Source organism: Vanessa cardui, chromosome 7 (genome assembly GCF_905220365.1).
Source record: "Vanessa cardui chromosome 7, ilVanCard2.1, whole genome shotgun sequence".
In the NCBI taxonomy this organism is placed as follows: domain Eukaryota; kingdom Metazoa; phylum Arthropoda; class Insecta; order Lepidoptera; family Nymphalidae; genus Vanessa; species Vanessa cardui.
The window spans coordinates 12,224,799-12,241,599 of record NC_061129.1 but is presented as its reverse complement, the minus strand read 5'-3'; the positions used below and the strand labels follow the sequence as shown (position 1 = coordinate 12,241,599).

The following is a 16,801-nucleotide window of genomic DNA, read 5'->3' as shown; positions in this document are numbered from 1 at the left end:
TATAATATCATCCATGGATTCTGGCACTGAAATGATGCTATTTCGTCCACAAGCAATGCGCCAAACGTGGTGTCTAAGATGGACCTTCTGTTTGTAATTACATTAGCTCATAAATTCCTTAACCAATATACAGCATTACAAAGTATCCCAGTTTTACACGACTGCCCAAAAATGGACATTGATTTCAGGATTAATGTAGTAAGTCTCTTTAATCCACGATGACTTTAATGTATCGTTAGAACCCTTGCACCATCACTACAGACAGGGATTTTTTTGAAAATGGAATTATTTTCCGCCAGTTTGGTTCTATTTTGAAATGTGACAACTTCTTTAGCAATCGTGTTTTTAATTATTATGATTATATCTCCGCGAAACAATTTTTTTTTGTTGTCAATAACAGTTACTTTTATATCTATCGTATCGCATAAACTAAGACATATGTACGGACGAGTGTCACTTAAAATATAATTAACAATGATCAAATACCTATAGCACGGAGAACCGCGCCTTTATGAACTAATAGATCTCTACTCTATTGCTGGACATTTATAACAACATCTTACGATATTTAAGGTTTTTTCTATTTTAAATGTCAATTTATTGGTTGCCAAGATACAGTACAAATGGAAAGTGTCGTCTTACGAATTCAACGCTCCGTTAATCCGTTAATTTTCGTTCCGTGAACTTCATAAACAGTTAAAATTTAGCTAACATCATGTATGATGTTATGGTATGGACATATTATGAGAAGGAATGTGGTCCACCTAGTAAGGAAAGTCTTGATCGTGTATGTGGATCGATATAGAAGTAGATGACGACCAAAGAAACAATGAATAGATTGTGTGAAAGAATGTATAGTTAGAAAGAATGTTACTTGTAAGGTCCAACAGATAAATATAGACCCCAAATAAAATTGAGATAAAGGCAGAAAGATGAGGATGATCATGTATTATAACAGAATTTGTGATATACACGAACGAAGTCGCGACTAACAGTTTGTATTATATATAATGTAAGTGAAATTATTGACACAAAACAGCAATACAATGTAGAATACAATCCATAAATGATAAATTAAAACAACGAAATATTCGTTCAAATTGAATCAACACAAAACCAAAACGGCCGATTGAACAATGTTTAATCTGAAGATTCGCCGATGAATTTCAATATTTACCTCATCTGTCGGATTTCTAAAATCAATACTTATTGTTGAAGAGCGCTGATGTTCAGTGAGCTTGAATCTGAAGAGATAATATTTAATTACACCGAAATGCGAACATTTTGATACAGTAATCTTCTCTCGGAGAATTATTACGTGAACATGTTTAAGCCGCGCCACATATATTAATCAATATCAAAAAGAATATTATAAATACATATCTGCGTATTAGATGTAATAAATATAAAGAGCGACTAGGCCTTGACTTCATAATTAAGTCTTATGAAATAAGTATATTTATATAATAACATTTCTTTCTTTATTAATATATAAATAGTACAAATTTTTTATTTTGCGTCATAAATTTATTGACCATCAGACCAAAATTTAAAGGCAAAAATAAAATGTTTTTGCTAAGTCATAAAAAAATCAGTCAGGAACTTAAACCGTATTGAAATTCTGTGATTTTGAATATGTTAGCGCAGTTACAGACAGAAGCAGAAAGCAATCAGGTAGAAAAATAAAATCGGTATGAGTATATAGCGAGTGAAATATCGAATGAAATGGATTTGTACAGTTCAATTCGACGACCTCCGTGGTCGAGTGGTGTGTACACCGGTTTTCATGGGTACGCCACTCTGAGGTCCTGGGTTCGATTCCCGGCCAAATCAATGTAGATTATCATTAGTTTTCTATGTTGTCTTGGGGCTGGGTGTTAGTGGTACTGTCGTTACTTCTGATTTTCCATAATACAAGTGCTCTAGCTACTTCATCAGGATCAGAGTAATGCATGTGATGTTGTCTCATATTTATATTTATATTTAATCAGGTGTAACTGTATTACTGAATTTCTTGGTCTCCTAGATAGTCGGTTTTCCTATAAAAAAATTTCGTGCTAATCCCATGTAAATTCTGTAAGGTTCGTTCAGAAATTTTTATTATAATTTGTTCTTTTTTAATCACAAATACATCTTTACTTCGTACGATCGTCAAGAAATAAATATACGTCGATGACTTTGCTCCATTGGGTGTTATATAATGAAAATAATGTATAAATAGAAAACTGTGTCCCTCTCTCTCTCTCTCTGTTTGTAATTAAAGAAAGTAGTATTGTGTGTGTGTGTGTGTGTGTGTGTGTGTGTATATGTGTGTGTGTGTGTGTGTGTGTGTGTAATTAAAGAAAGTAGTATCTCAGGACCATCCAGTGTAACGTATAGTCTCCCACTGTTTTATAATGATTAGGTAAAATATCTTCAAAATAAAATACTTCTAAGGGTCTCCCCAGTAGGTATGGTGTTATGTAATATTTGAATGTAAATATATAAGTCCTGTGGTACATTTTAGGAATTTAGGATCAGTTTAGGAATAAAAGCAAATAATAACAACGACACATTTACCAACCATTTTTGATTAATTTATTTTATCTGTATCATAACAGAGATGAATAAATTATTTTTTACCTTTATCACAAACAGTATTTAGTTTTCCAATCAAAAGTCTACTCACTGCAAGTTGCATAATATGCAAATTGGATTCATATGCAAATACATTCACTCGCCTCCCATATTATTATAGAAGTCCAGATAATAATTTGCAAACAGTATTAGTTAGGTAGCTGGCGAGCGAAACTCTTATATGATTTGTTAATTTAACAGATGTTACAGGAAATATTGTCCTATAAGGAACATTAAAGTTTCACGTTCTATTTTATATTGAATTATTTACATGATATTATTTTAAAGAGATTAATTCCCATTTTTTAAAACGCTGAACTAAATAAGACAAAGTAGCTAAATAAGGCAAAGTAGTTAGCTTTAATCTTTGGTCATTCATGACCAAACGGCATCAGAAACAATTTTGACAAAAACAATCAACAATCAACAGCTGGTAATTTGTTGAATAATTAAATCAAATCATATAAATTTTTAGGTAACGGTTTTATTTAAATATAGAATTATTAAAATCTTGGCCATATTATATAATCTTTTCGTAAATATGATAATAATTATTATATTAGTCACGGAGATATGTTAATGGGTTTAAATTTGTGTCAGATGTTTATTCTTTATCATTTCTAAGTTTCAACGAAATCAGACGTGATTTTTATCTCAGTAAATAAAATGGTTCCATTAGTAGTGCTAGTAGATTTCATAGAAAATGGCTGCTTCACAGTCCATGCGTTAAAAGTTTTATTTAATTTCAAAGCAAAACTTTTACTTTGTAAAGTTTTGTTACGTTTACTTTAACTTTGCAATATTGACCTAGGACTGAGCTCAAATAAAACGCAAAACAGTATAATGACGATAAGATCTAACAGAATCTAATTTATTAATAATAAGTCACTTGGTTTCGTATCCTACTGACCTCATACTTCAAAGTTATTCTTATGAAAGAGCCCGTATAAAAACTCATCAACCTGGAGAACCAAGCCATATAAAAATGTCGTGTTTCGTCATCTGTCCTACATTTATTAAAAATTTAAAAAACCTTTTAAGTCACATAGAAACCATAAGATCTTTTCATTTAAATTCACTTCGTAAAAATTCAAGAATTAAATATCCAAAAGATTTATGTATAATAAGTCACAATAAATATATCAAAGACTTTTGAGAATTCTATTGAAATGCTCCGTCATTGAATACCAGTGTAAAAGATTTCCTTCCCGTCTCTTACATTTATTTCATCTCATCGTTTGATTTTATTTGTCAATGGCGATTAGGGTACTTCAAAGTCAAGTGATCCTGTGACATAGTCTAATGGTTGTGGGCAGCGGGCGCACACCGCCGCCAGTGATGATTTGTAATACAGGGATAGGAGAGGTCCAGAGCAGCCGCGCATGCAGCCGGCGACACTTCACATGAGGCGCCTACGCACACCATGCTGGGCGAGGTGTTCTGTAGAGAAACCGAACGAAGCAAAGTTAATACCGTTACACCACCGCCGGCAATGGCCAAGTAGTCGCGCCTCCCTTCTGTCCACTCTGTGCGATTAGGTCTTTCTGTTCTGTTGATGCTTCAGTAAAGAAATCTTTCAGTTTCCTGTCCACCTGTTAGTTTAGACCACCTGTTGTAATGCACCATTTTGGAAGTCATATCTGAGATGTCCAAATTGGTGTCTAGTACCCATTTATGTTCTAAATTAACTCATTTTGGAGAATGAGGACGATTCAAACATGAATGTGCTGGTTTCGGTTATGCTTCACTTATTCTTATGTAGAAGTCAATGAACCTTATCTTAGATTAGAATGGAACTTAGTACCCTGTACCGTCCCGGACCCATTGTGAATATTTTCATTTCCAATACTTCACGATCAAGTTTTGTTATTTTATAAGCATGACGAATGGTTACTCCTTACAAGCTTACGTTCGTTTTGTTCGATACTTCACGGTTTATCACACACAAGTGAAATTCGTCATCTGTTTATGCCAATTTTTATTTCTTTCTGCAATTTATGATTTTAGGAAAAAAAATACAGCTTTTTCGAAAAAACGTGCTTTATACATTTTTATCGTGTGTTCTACTTTTGAATTGTAATATATGTGTAAATAATTATATTTATACGTTAATTTCGAAATATCTTTGATAAATGTATTATTTTGTTCATCCTGTAAAATCGAAATTTACTGTTTATGGAATAACGTTATTTTATTCGATGAAAATTTGTCTAATGAAATTTAAATAAAGGTGTCTCTTAAACGAAATAAAGTAACGTTTATTTTATTGGTGTCAGACTTGAAAATCTAAATGTTAGTTAAACCCAAATCCTGTAATCCCTGATTTTGGACAATGACGTGGTGTTTTATTTTAGACCGGCTGTGGCGCGACAGCAATCGGCGCCGACCCTGGTGTTTAGGTGTGTCGATGTTACCACGTAGTTTTGACAATATTACCACTTGAATCGCTATATTTTTTAACATCATACTAATGCACCTTAAGTGCACTGCTAAATACACTACCTAATCTGAAGATTTAGCTTCAATTTCATTTTCATAAAATTTCATCATTATCGTCACTTTATTTTTTATCATTAGTTTTTATTTTAGAATTGATCAAAATTATTCGAGATAATCTTCAAATTAATGACCTGTTCAAGTGGTAATACTAATGCCCTTGTACTTACCCATGATTTTCCCTAACAGAGACCGCTTTGTGTGGTTTGTATATTGTCTCGACGTTGCTTTCCATTGCATTTAATCAATAATCAAATTAATACTAATTGGATACATTTGATGTTTAAATGGGCTTATGAAACAGCTTTATTTCTATGTTCGCTTACATTTTATAATTTAGGCTAAACGAAGTCAATGAACTGTAAAACGTGGTCATGTTACGTTAATCATTTACTTTTATATTTTTATTTGTTGTGTTCAATGTGCGTTTCTATAAGTAAAATATTTATAGTCGAAACATGTTTAATACATCGCTTGCTTTGAATGTTGACACAATAATTCGAGCAACATTTCGCTTGTAGCGATGCTTCGAGTATTTGAATGCAAACAGAAATCCATGTCAAATATCAAGTAAAATCCATGTACATTTTGCCGTCTACGATCTACATTATGCATTCTTCCAATTTGTAATAAAGCGATGAAATATACGGAGCGTAATTGTTTCTTTATTGTTATGTAAACGCACCGACACAGTTTTCTTCTTTGAAGTTTCGCTACTCAATTTTTATATTATTGTCAATATAAAAATGTAATTTTATCACGGCAGCTTGTCAATTTTCCACTTCTGGGCTAAGGCCACCTCTCCCTTTGAGGAGAAGGTGTGGAACATATTCTACAACGCTGTTCCAATGCGGATAGGTGGAATACACATGTGGCAGAATTTTTATAAAAATTAGACACATCCAACTTTCCTCGCGATGTTTTCCTTTACCGCCGAACACGAAATGAATTATAAATACAAATTAAGCACATGAATATTCAGTGGTGCTTGCTTGAGTTTGAACCCGCAATCATCGGTTAAGATGCACTCGTTCTAACCTCTGGGCCATGTCGGCTCTTGTTTGTTGTTAATGTTATCATTAAATTAATATTGATTAAATAAAACAATGATCCTTATCAATGGAAAGCAATGTATTTTTTTATACTGTAAGCACGTTGCATGACCACATATGATTCCTTAGAAACTCCAACGCATGTTGTTAAATTTCTCAAGCTACTCTTATTTCGCCTTGATCTCGACTATATACGAAAAATGTACTATTTCGAAAGAAGAAATACAATGGCAGTTATACTTATTGACATCAACGAAAACTTTCTTCGAAGAATATAACTACTTATGTGATGAATCAAGTGGAACTGATCATATCCGAAGTCTCAACCACATTGAGTGAATATAGAAATAAATCCTTAAACGAAGTTTTATTTCGAGTAGATCAGAGTTTACCAAACAGTATTCTTTTCAGGTCTTTAGAAATTACATTATTTCATATTGTACAAACATTCATTAATGAAATTTAGCTCATAGTATACATAGATAGATATAGATATAAATAGATATTTAAGTTATATTAGATAAACTAGTCTAACATAGTATATTTACCGAAAACTTTTTGATCCTTGAACAACTCGTGAAACTGAAAAACGAGCTGAATGTAACAATTTTCTAATTGGTTTTCCGAAATAAATAATGCAAATTTATACGAAGGTATTCGCTATATCTCTCTAAGCCCGGGAAAATACTCAACGAGATTTTCAATATATAAATGAATAATTTATTCAAGAGAGACGAGACGACACTTAAAACGTTTCAAAGACAATTATATTGTTTTAACAAACGATTTAAATCTAAACGTACAGTTATGATTACAAATATACATACAATTAAAATTAAACAAGTTGATAATAATGTCGCTCTTGTCAAGAATAGGCTTTGCTGCTTATTGTGCATCGAAATTAAAAATTAAATGTTCAGGATGCTCTAAAGAATTCAGTCAAATACTTCGTCTAATCAATACCATTATGCACAGGAGACTGGCAGATGAAGATGACGAATTATCAGAAGTACAACCAGACGCTGTGCCTCCTGAAGTACGGGAATGGCTCGCGTCAACGTTCACGAGACAATTGGCGACGGCGAAGCGAAAGTCAGATGAGAAACCGAAGTTCAGATCAGTGGCGCATGCGATCCGAGCCGGTATATTCGTCGACAGAATCTACAGGCGGGTTACGAACACAGCACTCATGCAATTCCCTCAAGATGTTGTTAGAGTGCTCAAAGTAAGTACCACTAGATTTTTATAGCTATTATAAAATTAAAAAAGCAAATTCAAATTTGGATTCCTTTGATATTCCAAATTTAAAAATCCGACAAATCTAAAAAAAGAAGGAAAGCAAATAAATATACGTACACAGCCCAATTCGAATCGAATCCTTTGCAATATAGGTAACCTGTATTTATATCCGATAGTTTTGATCAATATCGTCACCAGGGTATCATAAGCTGTGTGCCGGTTGTTAATTCCGAACAAACTCAAATACGGATATGCCGTTTGATAAAATATAAAGGAGCGCTATGGGAAATTTGGCACGTTTCGGACATGTCCAATTAGGGATGCCGGATAGAGAGCACACTTACAGTGGTCGAGTCCAATTAGTATGGAATCAATAAGATGAAAGGTTACTATCAACAAATCGTTCATTTGGTTAGATTTCACTTCAGTTTATCCTGTTTGCTGGATGAAAATAATTGATGTAATGCAACCACGATTAATTAGTATAGCTGGATGGACATAGTTATTGTTATTTAAATAACGTTTCAAGTGTAATATTTTTGAAGCAAACAAAGTTTCACTGCGCCATACGAACAGTATTTGTCAAAATTTACAACCAGTAAACGCATATATTGTCAAATATAGACATAAGTTGAATTAGAATATTAAACCTGAACATATTAAAAACCTTAATAGTGTAATAATAAAATAACATATCAAGAGTGAACTGTACTTGGCGTAGTGTACAAACAGATTTATTAACATTTGAAGTCCGATCATATTGAAGTTAATTTCCAATCAAAATAATCATCTAATTGAATACCAACAAAATTTACAGCAATATTCTTTTCGAGCTGAATTCGTAAACTTAAGTTTACGAATTCAGCTCGAAAAGAAAATTGCATTTTGAATTATTAGCACATGAATCATTCCAAATCAAGCCAAGATAAGATCAATACAATTTTATTTAAGACCAAACGTGCTTTAACTGTTATGGAACAACATATTTTGTGCATATATCAGAGATAAAACTAAAGAATAAATCTATTGAAAAATGTCATAAGCTAATTGTATTTGATTCTCTAATTTAATCCTTGCATTCCTTAGTTATCATTATTGCAATGTTAATATCGCATAACAGCATCTTCCAGCTTTGGGAGCTGAATTCAATAGTTACGTAGTCTTGTAACAGTTCCATTGTTCCATTGCTTTACTATTTACAGGATTGTTATAATATAATACAATAGTAATAAATCTTTATAAAGCTATCAAATATTCAGAAGGCAAGAATCAAGCTAAGAATTCAATTAAGTCGTTACAAACTAACAAGATTTACTTCCCACCCTCACATTATTCTTCATTATAAGTCAAGACAGTACTCTTGAAATAAAAATGCAGAGCAACCACCATTTTTGCAGAAAGAATTACCATTTTATATCTCAAATAATACATTTTATACAAAATAATTTACATAAGAATTATGAACATTGAGTCCACAAATATGAATTAAAAGTAGATATTGTATTAATCTTGACTTCGCTGAATGGTGGTTAGAATGAAAATCGGTTATGAATTACGATTGCCTCGCCAAAACACGAACCAGCCCTGTCACATGTGGATGTAATACATCGAGATATTATATTTTAATGAACGTTTTTGCACTGCAAATACAAGGTCCATGTATTTCACAAGCAAATGGAACAAAAAAAAATTGAATAAGACACGGATAGAATATAATAATTATAATATATATTTAATAAACAGTTGTGTAATTGTATCGTCAATTTTTAAACGTTAGACATGTTTAAAGAACCGCAATTGAAGTTCACTTCATTACAATCATTGCATACCTGTCTCTTGGTGATTTAGTGACAAGCTTATACGGCTGCAAGACTTTGGTCCTAGCTACGGATATTGAATATCAATGTCGCGAATTACCGTTCCCTTGGATTATAAGAGGGATAAGATAACTTGTCTATATCCATAACATAGTCTGCCAAAACTCCAGTACGGCCCACGGATACTGAAATTTTGTCAGAAGAACTTTACATTACAATTAATAAACAAATCAAATTTAACATCGGAGAGACAAAAGAAAGTCACCTTTTTTGTTATATGAATTGTTTATTAAAAAACAAAAATTGTTTCTCTGAAAATTGCCTCATTCACAACGAAGCTCACGTTTCTATGACTCCCAATTATATTTAGCAGCAATTAGCCCAACAAACAATCTACTGTATTTCTCTTTTATGAGATATAAAATATTTCATGCACTACAAGTTTAATATTAGTACAAAACACTTTCCAGAATAACGATTTTGTAGTAACATAGAACCGCCCTGGGACTAAAAGCAATTAGAATAAGCAAAGCGCTTTACTTCGCATTCGTCCATTTGAATCCCATAACAATAGAACGAGAAATTACTATGATTATAACCTTGTTAGCGAACTTGGTGTATTCCTTTAAACTTATTGCTGATTTAATGTTATTTTGTGAACTGACATGTATTAAATATTCAGGATAAATTTGGGCGCTTTAAAATTGTTATTATCGTTGTATTTTTTGTGCTGGTATGCACCGTTTCTCAATCAATACCAGGGAAAGAAGATTGACATATTCCATTTGATTTGTTAATAGCTCTTTATTAGATTGATTTTTTTTTATTTACGTATTTATATAAATTCTGCCTCCAAATAACACAACGCATAGCACTATCATTATACAATTTTATTAATAAATGGATATACCTATTCTACTTAAAAAAAACTAGCTAATCCATAAAATAAATAAAACAATTATTGAAAATTAGAAGTAATAGTTTACAATTACGTATTTTTAATCTGTATTTTGTTATTTTTTTACAGACACTAGACGAATGGTCGTTCGACGTGTTCGCATTACACGACGCATCCGCCGGTCAGCCTGTCAAATACTTAGGATATGAACTGTTGAACAGATACGGGATGATACATAAGTTTAAGGTAAATATACTTTCTATATTGTCTCTTCTCAACGTCAATAAAAATAGTCACAATGTAATTTGTATTTGGTGGTAAGGTTTTATGCAGGTCGGTAGGTACCACCCACTTATCACATAAACTACCGCCAAAAAGAATTACGAAGCATTGTTGTGTTCCGTTTTGAGGGGTGTTCAACCAGAGTAACTATCGGCATAAAGGAGACAGCACCTGTATGGAATGATTAAAATATCTCATGATATCTATGGTGAAGTTTATAAAAATATTTGAAAAATATATATTTTTTATATATTTAATATCAAAGCAAATCGCTTTAGCGATACGACGCAACATACAATGACGAACTTTAAACTAATTCATATCTTCTCATTACAAAACAATTGTGATTCACAGTTTCTTATATCCCAACATTATTAGTTTACATTATAAATATTAATACTAATACTACACTAATACTAATGATATCCACAAGCTTATTTTAACCGCATGTTAGACAGTTCGGTTATCAATGATAAACAAGTGAAAGCTGCAACTAAATATCCTAATTAATAGAAATTATTTAATAGAGCTGAGATAGCCTAGTGGTGAGAACACATGCATCTTAACCGATGACTTTCAAACCCAGGCAAGCACCACTATATATATGTATATGCTTAATTGGTGTTGAAAGGAAAACATCGTGTGGAAACCTGCATATGGATAATTTCATCGGAATTCGGCCCCATGTGCATGCCACCAACCCGCATTGGAACAGCGTAGTGGAATATGTTCCAAACCCTCTCCTTAATGGAAGAGGAGGCCTTATCCCAGCAGTGGGAAATTTACAAGCTGTTACTTTACTTTATTTAATAGAAAAATAAACGTGTTTTATCAAGCAAAACAATGATGAGCACTCTAATAAAACAGTCTTTTTTTGTTAAATATAGTTTAATTGAAATTTTAAAATTATAAATATAACAAGTTGAAACATTTGAGTGATTACATTTCTTTGACTTTTTAAAGTTCTGAGAAATTGTTCAATTAATACTTTAATAAGACAATTTCTCAGAAATTTAAACTTCTCAAACCTATTACGTTAATCTAATATGCAAAACAAGAAAGTTTTTTTTTTACTTATGTTTAATGTTTCTTTTTTCTAATAAAATTAATATTAAAGTAAAATATTTTTTTATGGAATAGGTTGGCGGACGAGCATATGGGCCACCTGATGGTAGGTGGTCACCATCACCCATAGACAATGATGCTGTAAGAAATATTAACTATTCCTTACATCGTCAATTTGCCACCAACCTTGGGAACTAAGATGTTATGTCCCTTGTGCCTGTAGTTACACTGGCTCACTCACCCTTCAAACCGGAACACAACAATACTGAGTACTATTATTTGGCAGTAGAATAACTGATGAGTGGGTGGTACCTACCCAGACGGGCTGGCACAAAGCCCTACCACCAAGTAAATAATTTCTATATCAATGGAAAAGTAAAATACAAAGTCAAAATGAACACTACTTTTCGAAACACACGATTATCTATTTGATTAAAATGTAAAGAAATGAACTGATAAAAACCCAATTACTTTTTATCGGTCCGACCTGATTTTAAACACAGAATCTCCCGGGAACCTTATATCAAGATACTATGCTGGATACTAATGACGCATTACATAGTATAAAACAAAGTCGCTTTTTCTGTCCCTTTGTACGCTTAAATCTTTAAAACTACGCAACGGATTTTGATGCGGTTTTTTTAATAGGTAAAGTTTCATATGTTTGATATGTGCAATAAAGAATAATAATAAAAAAAAAAGTGATTCGAGAGAAAGTTTTTTGTATATAATACATAGACAATATGGTTAAGTTACACTGATAATTTTAGAAGTTTGCAATGTGATGTCGTAAATAAACCATGTAGTATATTTAGTATCAGTATTGCGGGCGGGTCGCTAGTTCTGTATAAACGATATTTCTGTAAAACATTCAGCGTATAATAATAATGATATTCTATATTCAAACAGTCACAGTAATATCAAAGACATTTTACAACAATAGAAGAAACGATTGAACGTTCAACAACAGTAAATGTACAACAAGAGCACTGTCGTTAAGTAGTGTTGTAGAAACAGCTTAAGACAGAATCAATACGTAGACTATACAAAACTAAATATATTTTACAAGTAGAAATAATCATATATTTTAAATAGTAGTTATAGCACACGGCTTAGCTCGTGTTTTAGGGGTTGATTATAATCAATATATCAAAATTTAAATCATATGTACTTCATACCAAATTTGATTAAATTTCAGTGGTTTGTAATTGAGAGAGCAACAAAAATATTTGACGACCTCCGTGGTCGAGTGGTGTGTACACCGGCTTTCATGGGTACGCCACTCCGAGGTCCCGGGTTCAATTCCCTTGATGTTGTTGTTGTCTTGGGTCTGGGTGTTTGTGGTACCGTCGTTACTTCTGATTTTCTATAACACAAGTGTTAGCTACTTACATTGGGATCAGAGTAATGAATGTGATGTTGTCTCATATTTATATATATACAGACAGACTGAATTACCTTCGCATTTAGTAATGATAAAGATTATTTTAATAAAATATGGATGAACTCGTTAAATCGAATACTACTAAAGAAAAGAGTCACATTTGTGTGCTTTTTTGATTGATGTGATTGAATTATACATACATTTACGACCTCTGTTGTTGAGTGGTATGTACACCAGTTTTCATGGGCACGCCATTCCGAGGTCCCGAGTTCGATTCCCGGCCGAGTCTAATTACTTAGTTTTCAATGTTGTCTTGGGTCTGGGTGTTTGTGGTACCGTCGTTACTTCTGATTTTCCATAACACAAGTGCTTTAGCTACTTACATTGGGATCAGACTAATGTATGTGACATTGTCCAATATTTATTTATTTATTAGTGTGTTGTGCATGTGTGTGTCATCGGATATAATACGACTAAGTAAAAATACCCGAATTGTCCATTGTTCAATTAAAACCTAATCGAGCGATTGACCAAGATAACTGAACTGGAATAAATTAATGTGATTGTCTCGCGTGTAATTGATTAGTGGAAATGTATTGACGATGCATCGACGTAATTCAGGCTTTAGGTAATAAACTCACGAGTTAATACCGAACACGGTGTATTAATATTCAATAACTAATTTCTAAACACAGTCATCTACGTATAACGAGAGATTGGTGCTGCTTTGAAATAACCAAAGCCGCTAAAATACTAGATGAATCGCTGGCATTCAGTTTCATTTGACTTTGTACCTATCATAATGCTGAGAGGTTGGTTTAATTACGATAAACTAGCTTCCGCCCGAGGCTAAATCCGCATTTAGGGAAGGGAGAGGCGGTAGATATTAGTAGGTACCCCATGCTATGTCAAATTCTGTAAAAAAATAATATAATATAGGCACATAGTAATCAATCTCTTATCATAACGTGTTATATCCCGTACATAACACTCAATTTTAATAAACTATGCTGTTTGCTGAATAAGTTGTTTAAAAAAATGAAACAAGAAAGTACAATAAATTTGCCAATACAAATCCCCCAAATGTATCTCGGATTCACTTAATTGGAAAACTTGTGTAATATCGCTAAATACATTTAAGTTTAGTATAAAGCTGAGAATATTACTCGTATTGTTATTTATATTATACCATCATAAAGACAAATAACCCTGCGAGTTTCAAAAGTCGTGTTTGATTATATTTGTTCTACAAAATTCGGTATCAACAGTATATGGTATATAAATAAACAACCCACTAACTTTATTTATCATACTGACTTACAAAACTGTTTCTGATCATTCAGATTTGCCGTCCCATAATATTAAGAATGTGTGCGTACACACTTGCGCGATTCATAATATCTGTGTAGTCCAAGCCCACCATGTCTTAAATTGGTCAGAAGGACATAAATGAACATAATATATATATATGTCCTTCTGACCAATATATATATATATATATATATTATAATTATTAAAATTTTAAATATATATATATATTTAAATATAGTCCTTTAAAAATAATAAAATTTTAGTTCAGAGTGCGGGGATCGAACCCGCACATTCTTCTTGGACTTGCTTGCATTGACCAAATACTCCATGGTGACTGTAAGAAATATGTCGAAAAATCTGATTCTATGCGAACTAATGTTCGAACTGTTTTTAATAAATGTTTCCAATAATAATTATTTATTATATATATATATATAAACTGTTAACATTTTTATCATCTTTAAAACTCGCTTAAGAATTACATCTCTCTTAAAAGTTTTTTTCTGACACCTAATTATATGTACATATCTGAAACCTTCAATTAATATAATAATCAATGTTTTACAATATTAAGTTAATTATCCTAAAATGGAAAATGTATTTACAACACTTAATCTAATTCATGGAAACTTACAAACAACGTTAACTCTAGTAATGCAATTTCAAAGTACAATAAGTATCCAATCCACAGGTGCCGCCCACGATCCTGGAAAACTTCTTGAGTCGAATAGAGGAAGGCTATTGCAAGTTTCATAACCCCTACCACAATAACCTCCATGCAGCTGATGTCGCTCAAACCGTTCACTACATGCTGTGCCAAACTGGACTTATGGTAAGGGACGTTCTACTACTTACGATAATTGTAAACTTTTAGCTTTTACCATGTATTTTAATCTATATTAATAATACCCTGCAACTATACAATAGATCCAATCGAAACCTACCCACAATTATAAATTGTGAAAAAATTGTTATTGTGTCGATAAAAAATATCCACAGCATTCGTGTAATCGAGATATTTCGACAATGATGAAGATGATGATGACGTGATCGTATTTGAAGTACCTCTTTGTTTTTTTTTTTTTATTTATTTCACCGAACGAAGTCATGTATTATATGATGTTGTGGCTAAATCGCGATTATTTTTATTCTGACTGAATTAATAGTCAAGCAAGGGTATAAGAAATGTTACGTTCATAATTTTCGATGTCATTTAATTTTATAATCTTATTTACCTGGAATTTCTAGGAATGGTTTTTATTAACTGTAACTACGCAGTTACTAAGTATAATATACATTCTGAACCTTGGTCGTTTAGCATACAATTGAATTGAATCCTAAAGGATGTCGAATCAAAATTACTTTTAAAAGCTTACTTGAGGTGAGAATATTTTAATAACAAAGTGAGCAGACAAAAGTAAGAGCAGTTGCGGGTATCAGCTCTATGACAAATTGGAATTAAATATGCAAATGTTGTAATCGATCCGTTTGCTTGACAGACGAGGGTTGAACCGCAAACCATCCTCATGTTTACCTAAAGAGTTAATACAAGCCGAAATTAATCCTTCAATTCAAAATAGTTTCATCATTAATTCTGTCTTGACTTTCACCTAATTATTTATAACAAAGTGTAATTAAGGTGTTATTTGAACATGCAACATTAAATATTATTACTGTATACAAATTTACGGTCTTGGAATTACGAGTTACGAGGTACGAGTTAGGATAAATAGTACAAGTGACTGCGTCTACCGTGGTAGGGGTGTGTATTTAGTACGAGAGAGATTGTCACGCTCTGAACAGTTATTCTACCTTCAAGTAGCAATGATTTATATTGGGTATGATTTGGTTTGAATGGCGTAGGAGCCAGGGTAATTACAGGCATAAGGGACGTAAAGGGTTGTTAGATTGCGTTGTTTGTGTGACAGGGTAAGAATTTGTTTATAATAAAGTGACCACGTATCATCAGGTGACAAGGAAATGGTTCCTTGTTGTACCCAATAAAAATACGTCTTTAAAACGGGTTGGCAATATATTGGGGGCATTCTTAATGACTGAGCACAGCCTAGATACTTACCTGACTTCCTGTTATATTACATTGTCATTAGATAAAGCATGAAATCAATCATCAATCAAATCTCATTCAATCGTCCAATAAAATTTGCGTGAAGAACACATACTTAATTTGGTTTTTTTTGTTTAAATTTTACCGATGCAATTTATATGTTTTATCAATATTTTTTATGTTAATAAAAAAAAATATAATTTATTCTTAGATTTTAAGACTTTATTCAACTTCATATTTTAGCATATAAATAAATACAGTTCAGTGATTTCGATATATTAACTGTATTAATCTCATTTCATTCAACGTTCTCAAGATGTCAAATCGTTGGAATCGTAAAATTTGTAATGAAGAACAATAATATATTAACATAAAGATTTATGTAATTTATTCAAATTGTGTATCGTCTTGCATAGCTTAAAAGAAAAGCTTTTCAATGTATTCTATACATACATACTTATTTATTTTTTATTACTGTTTTAGAAACAGTCGTTGAGATTGTTATTTTCACTTATTGGCTGTAAACGAATATAATTTTGTAGAAAAAAGGAGATAAATAAATTGTAATATTTTTTT

General features: G+C 32.1%; 1 protein-coding gene across 1 annotated transcript in view; it reads left to right on the top strand.

The window, feature by feature from the left end:
• Nucleotides 1–16,801, top strand: part of LOC124531087 (calcium/calmodulin-dependent 3',5'-cyclic nucleotide phosphodiesterase 1) — a 288,992-nt gene that overhangs the window by 261,731 nt on the left and 10,460 nt on the right. The window contains exons 5-9 of the mRNA XM_047105541.1: nucleotides 3,971–4,081; nucleotides 4,971–5,015; nucleotides 7,140–7,389; nucleotides 10,248–10,364; nucleotides 14,852–14,992. Of these exons, the coding sequence (XP_046961497.1) occupies nucleotides 3,971–4,081; nucleotides 4,971–5,015; nucleotides 7,140–7,389; nucleotides 10,248–10,364; nucleotides 14,852–14,992 (664 nt within the window). The remainder of the gene's footprint in view (nucleotides 1–3,970; nucleotides 4,082–4,970; nucleotides 5,016–7,139; nucleotides 7,390–10,247; nucleotides 10,365–14,851; nucleotides 14,993–16,801) is intronic.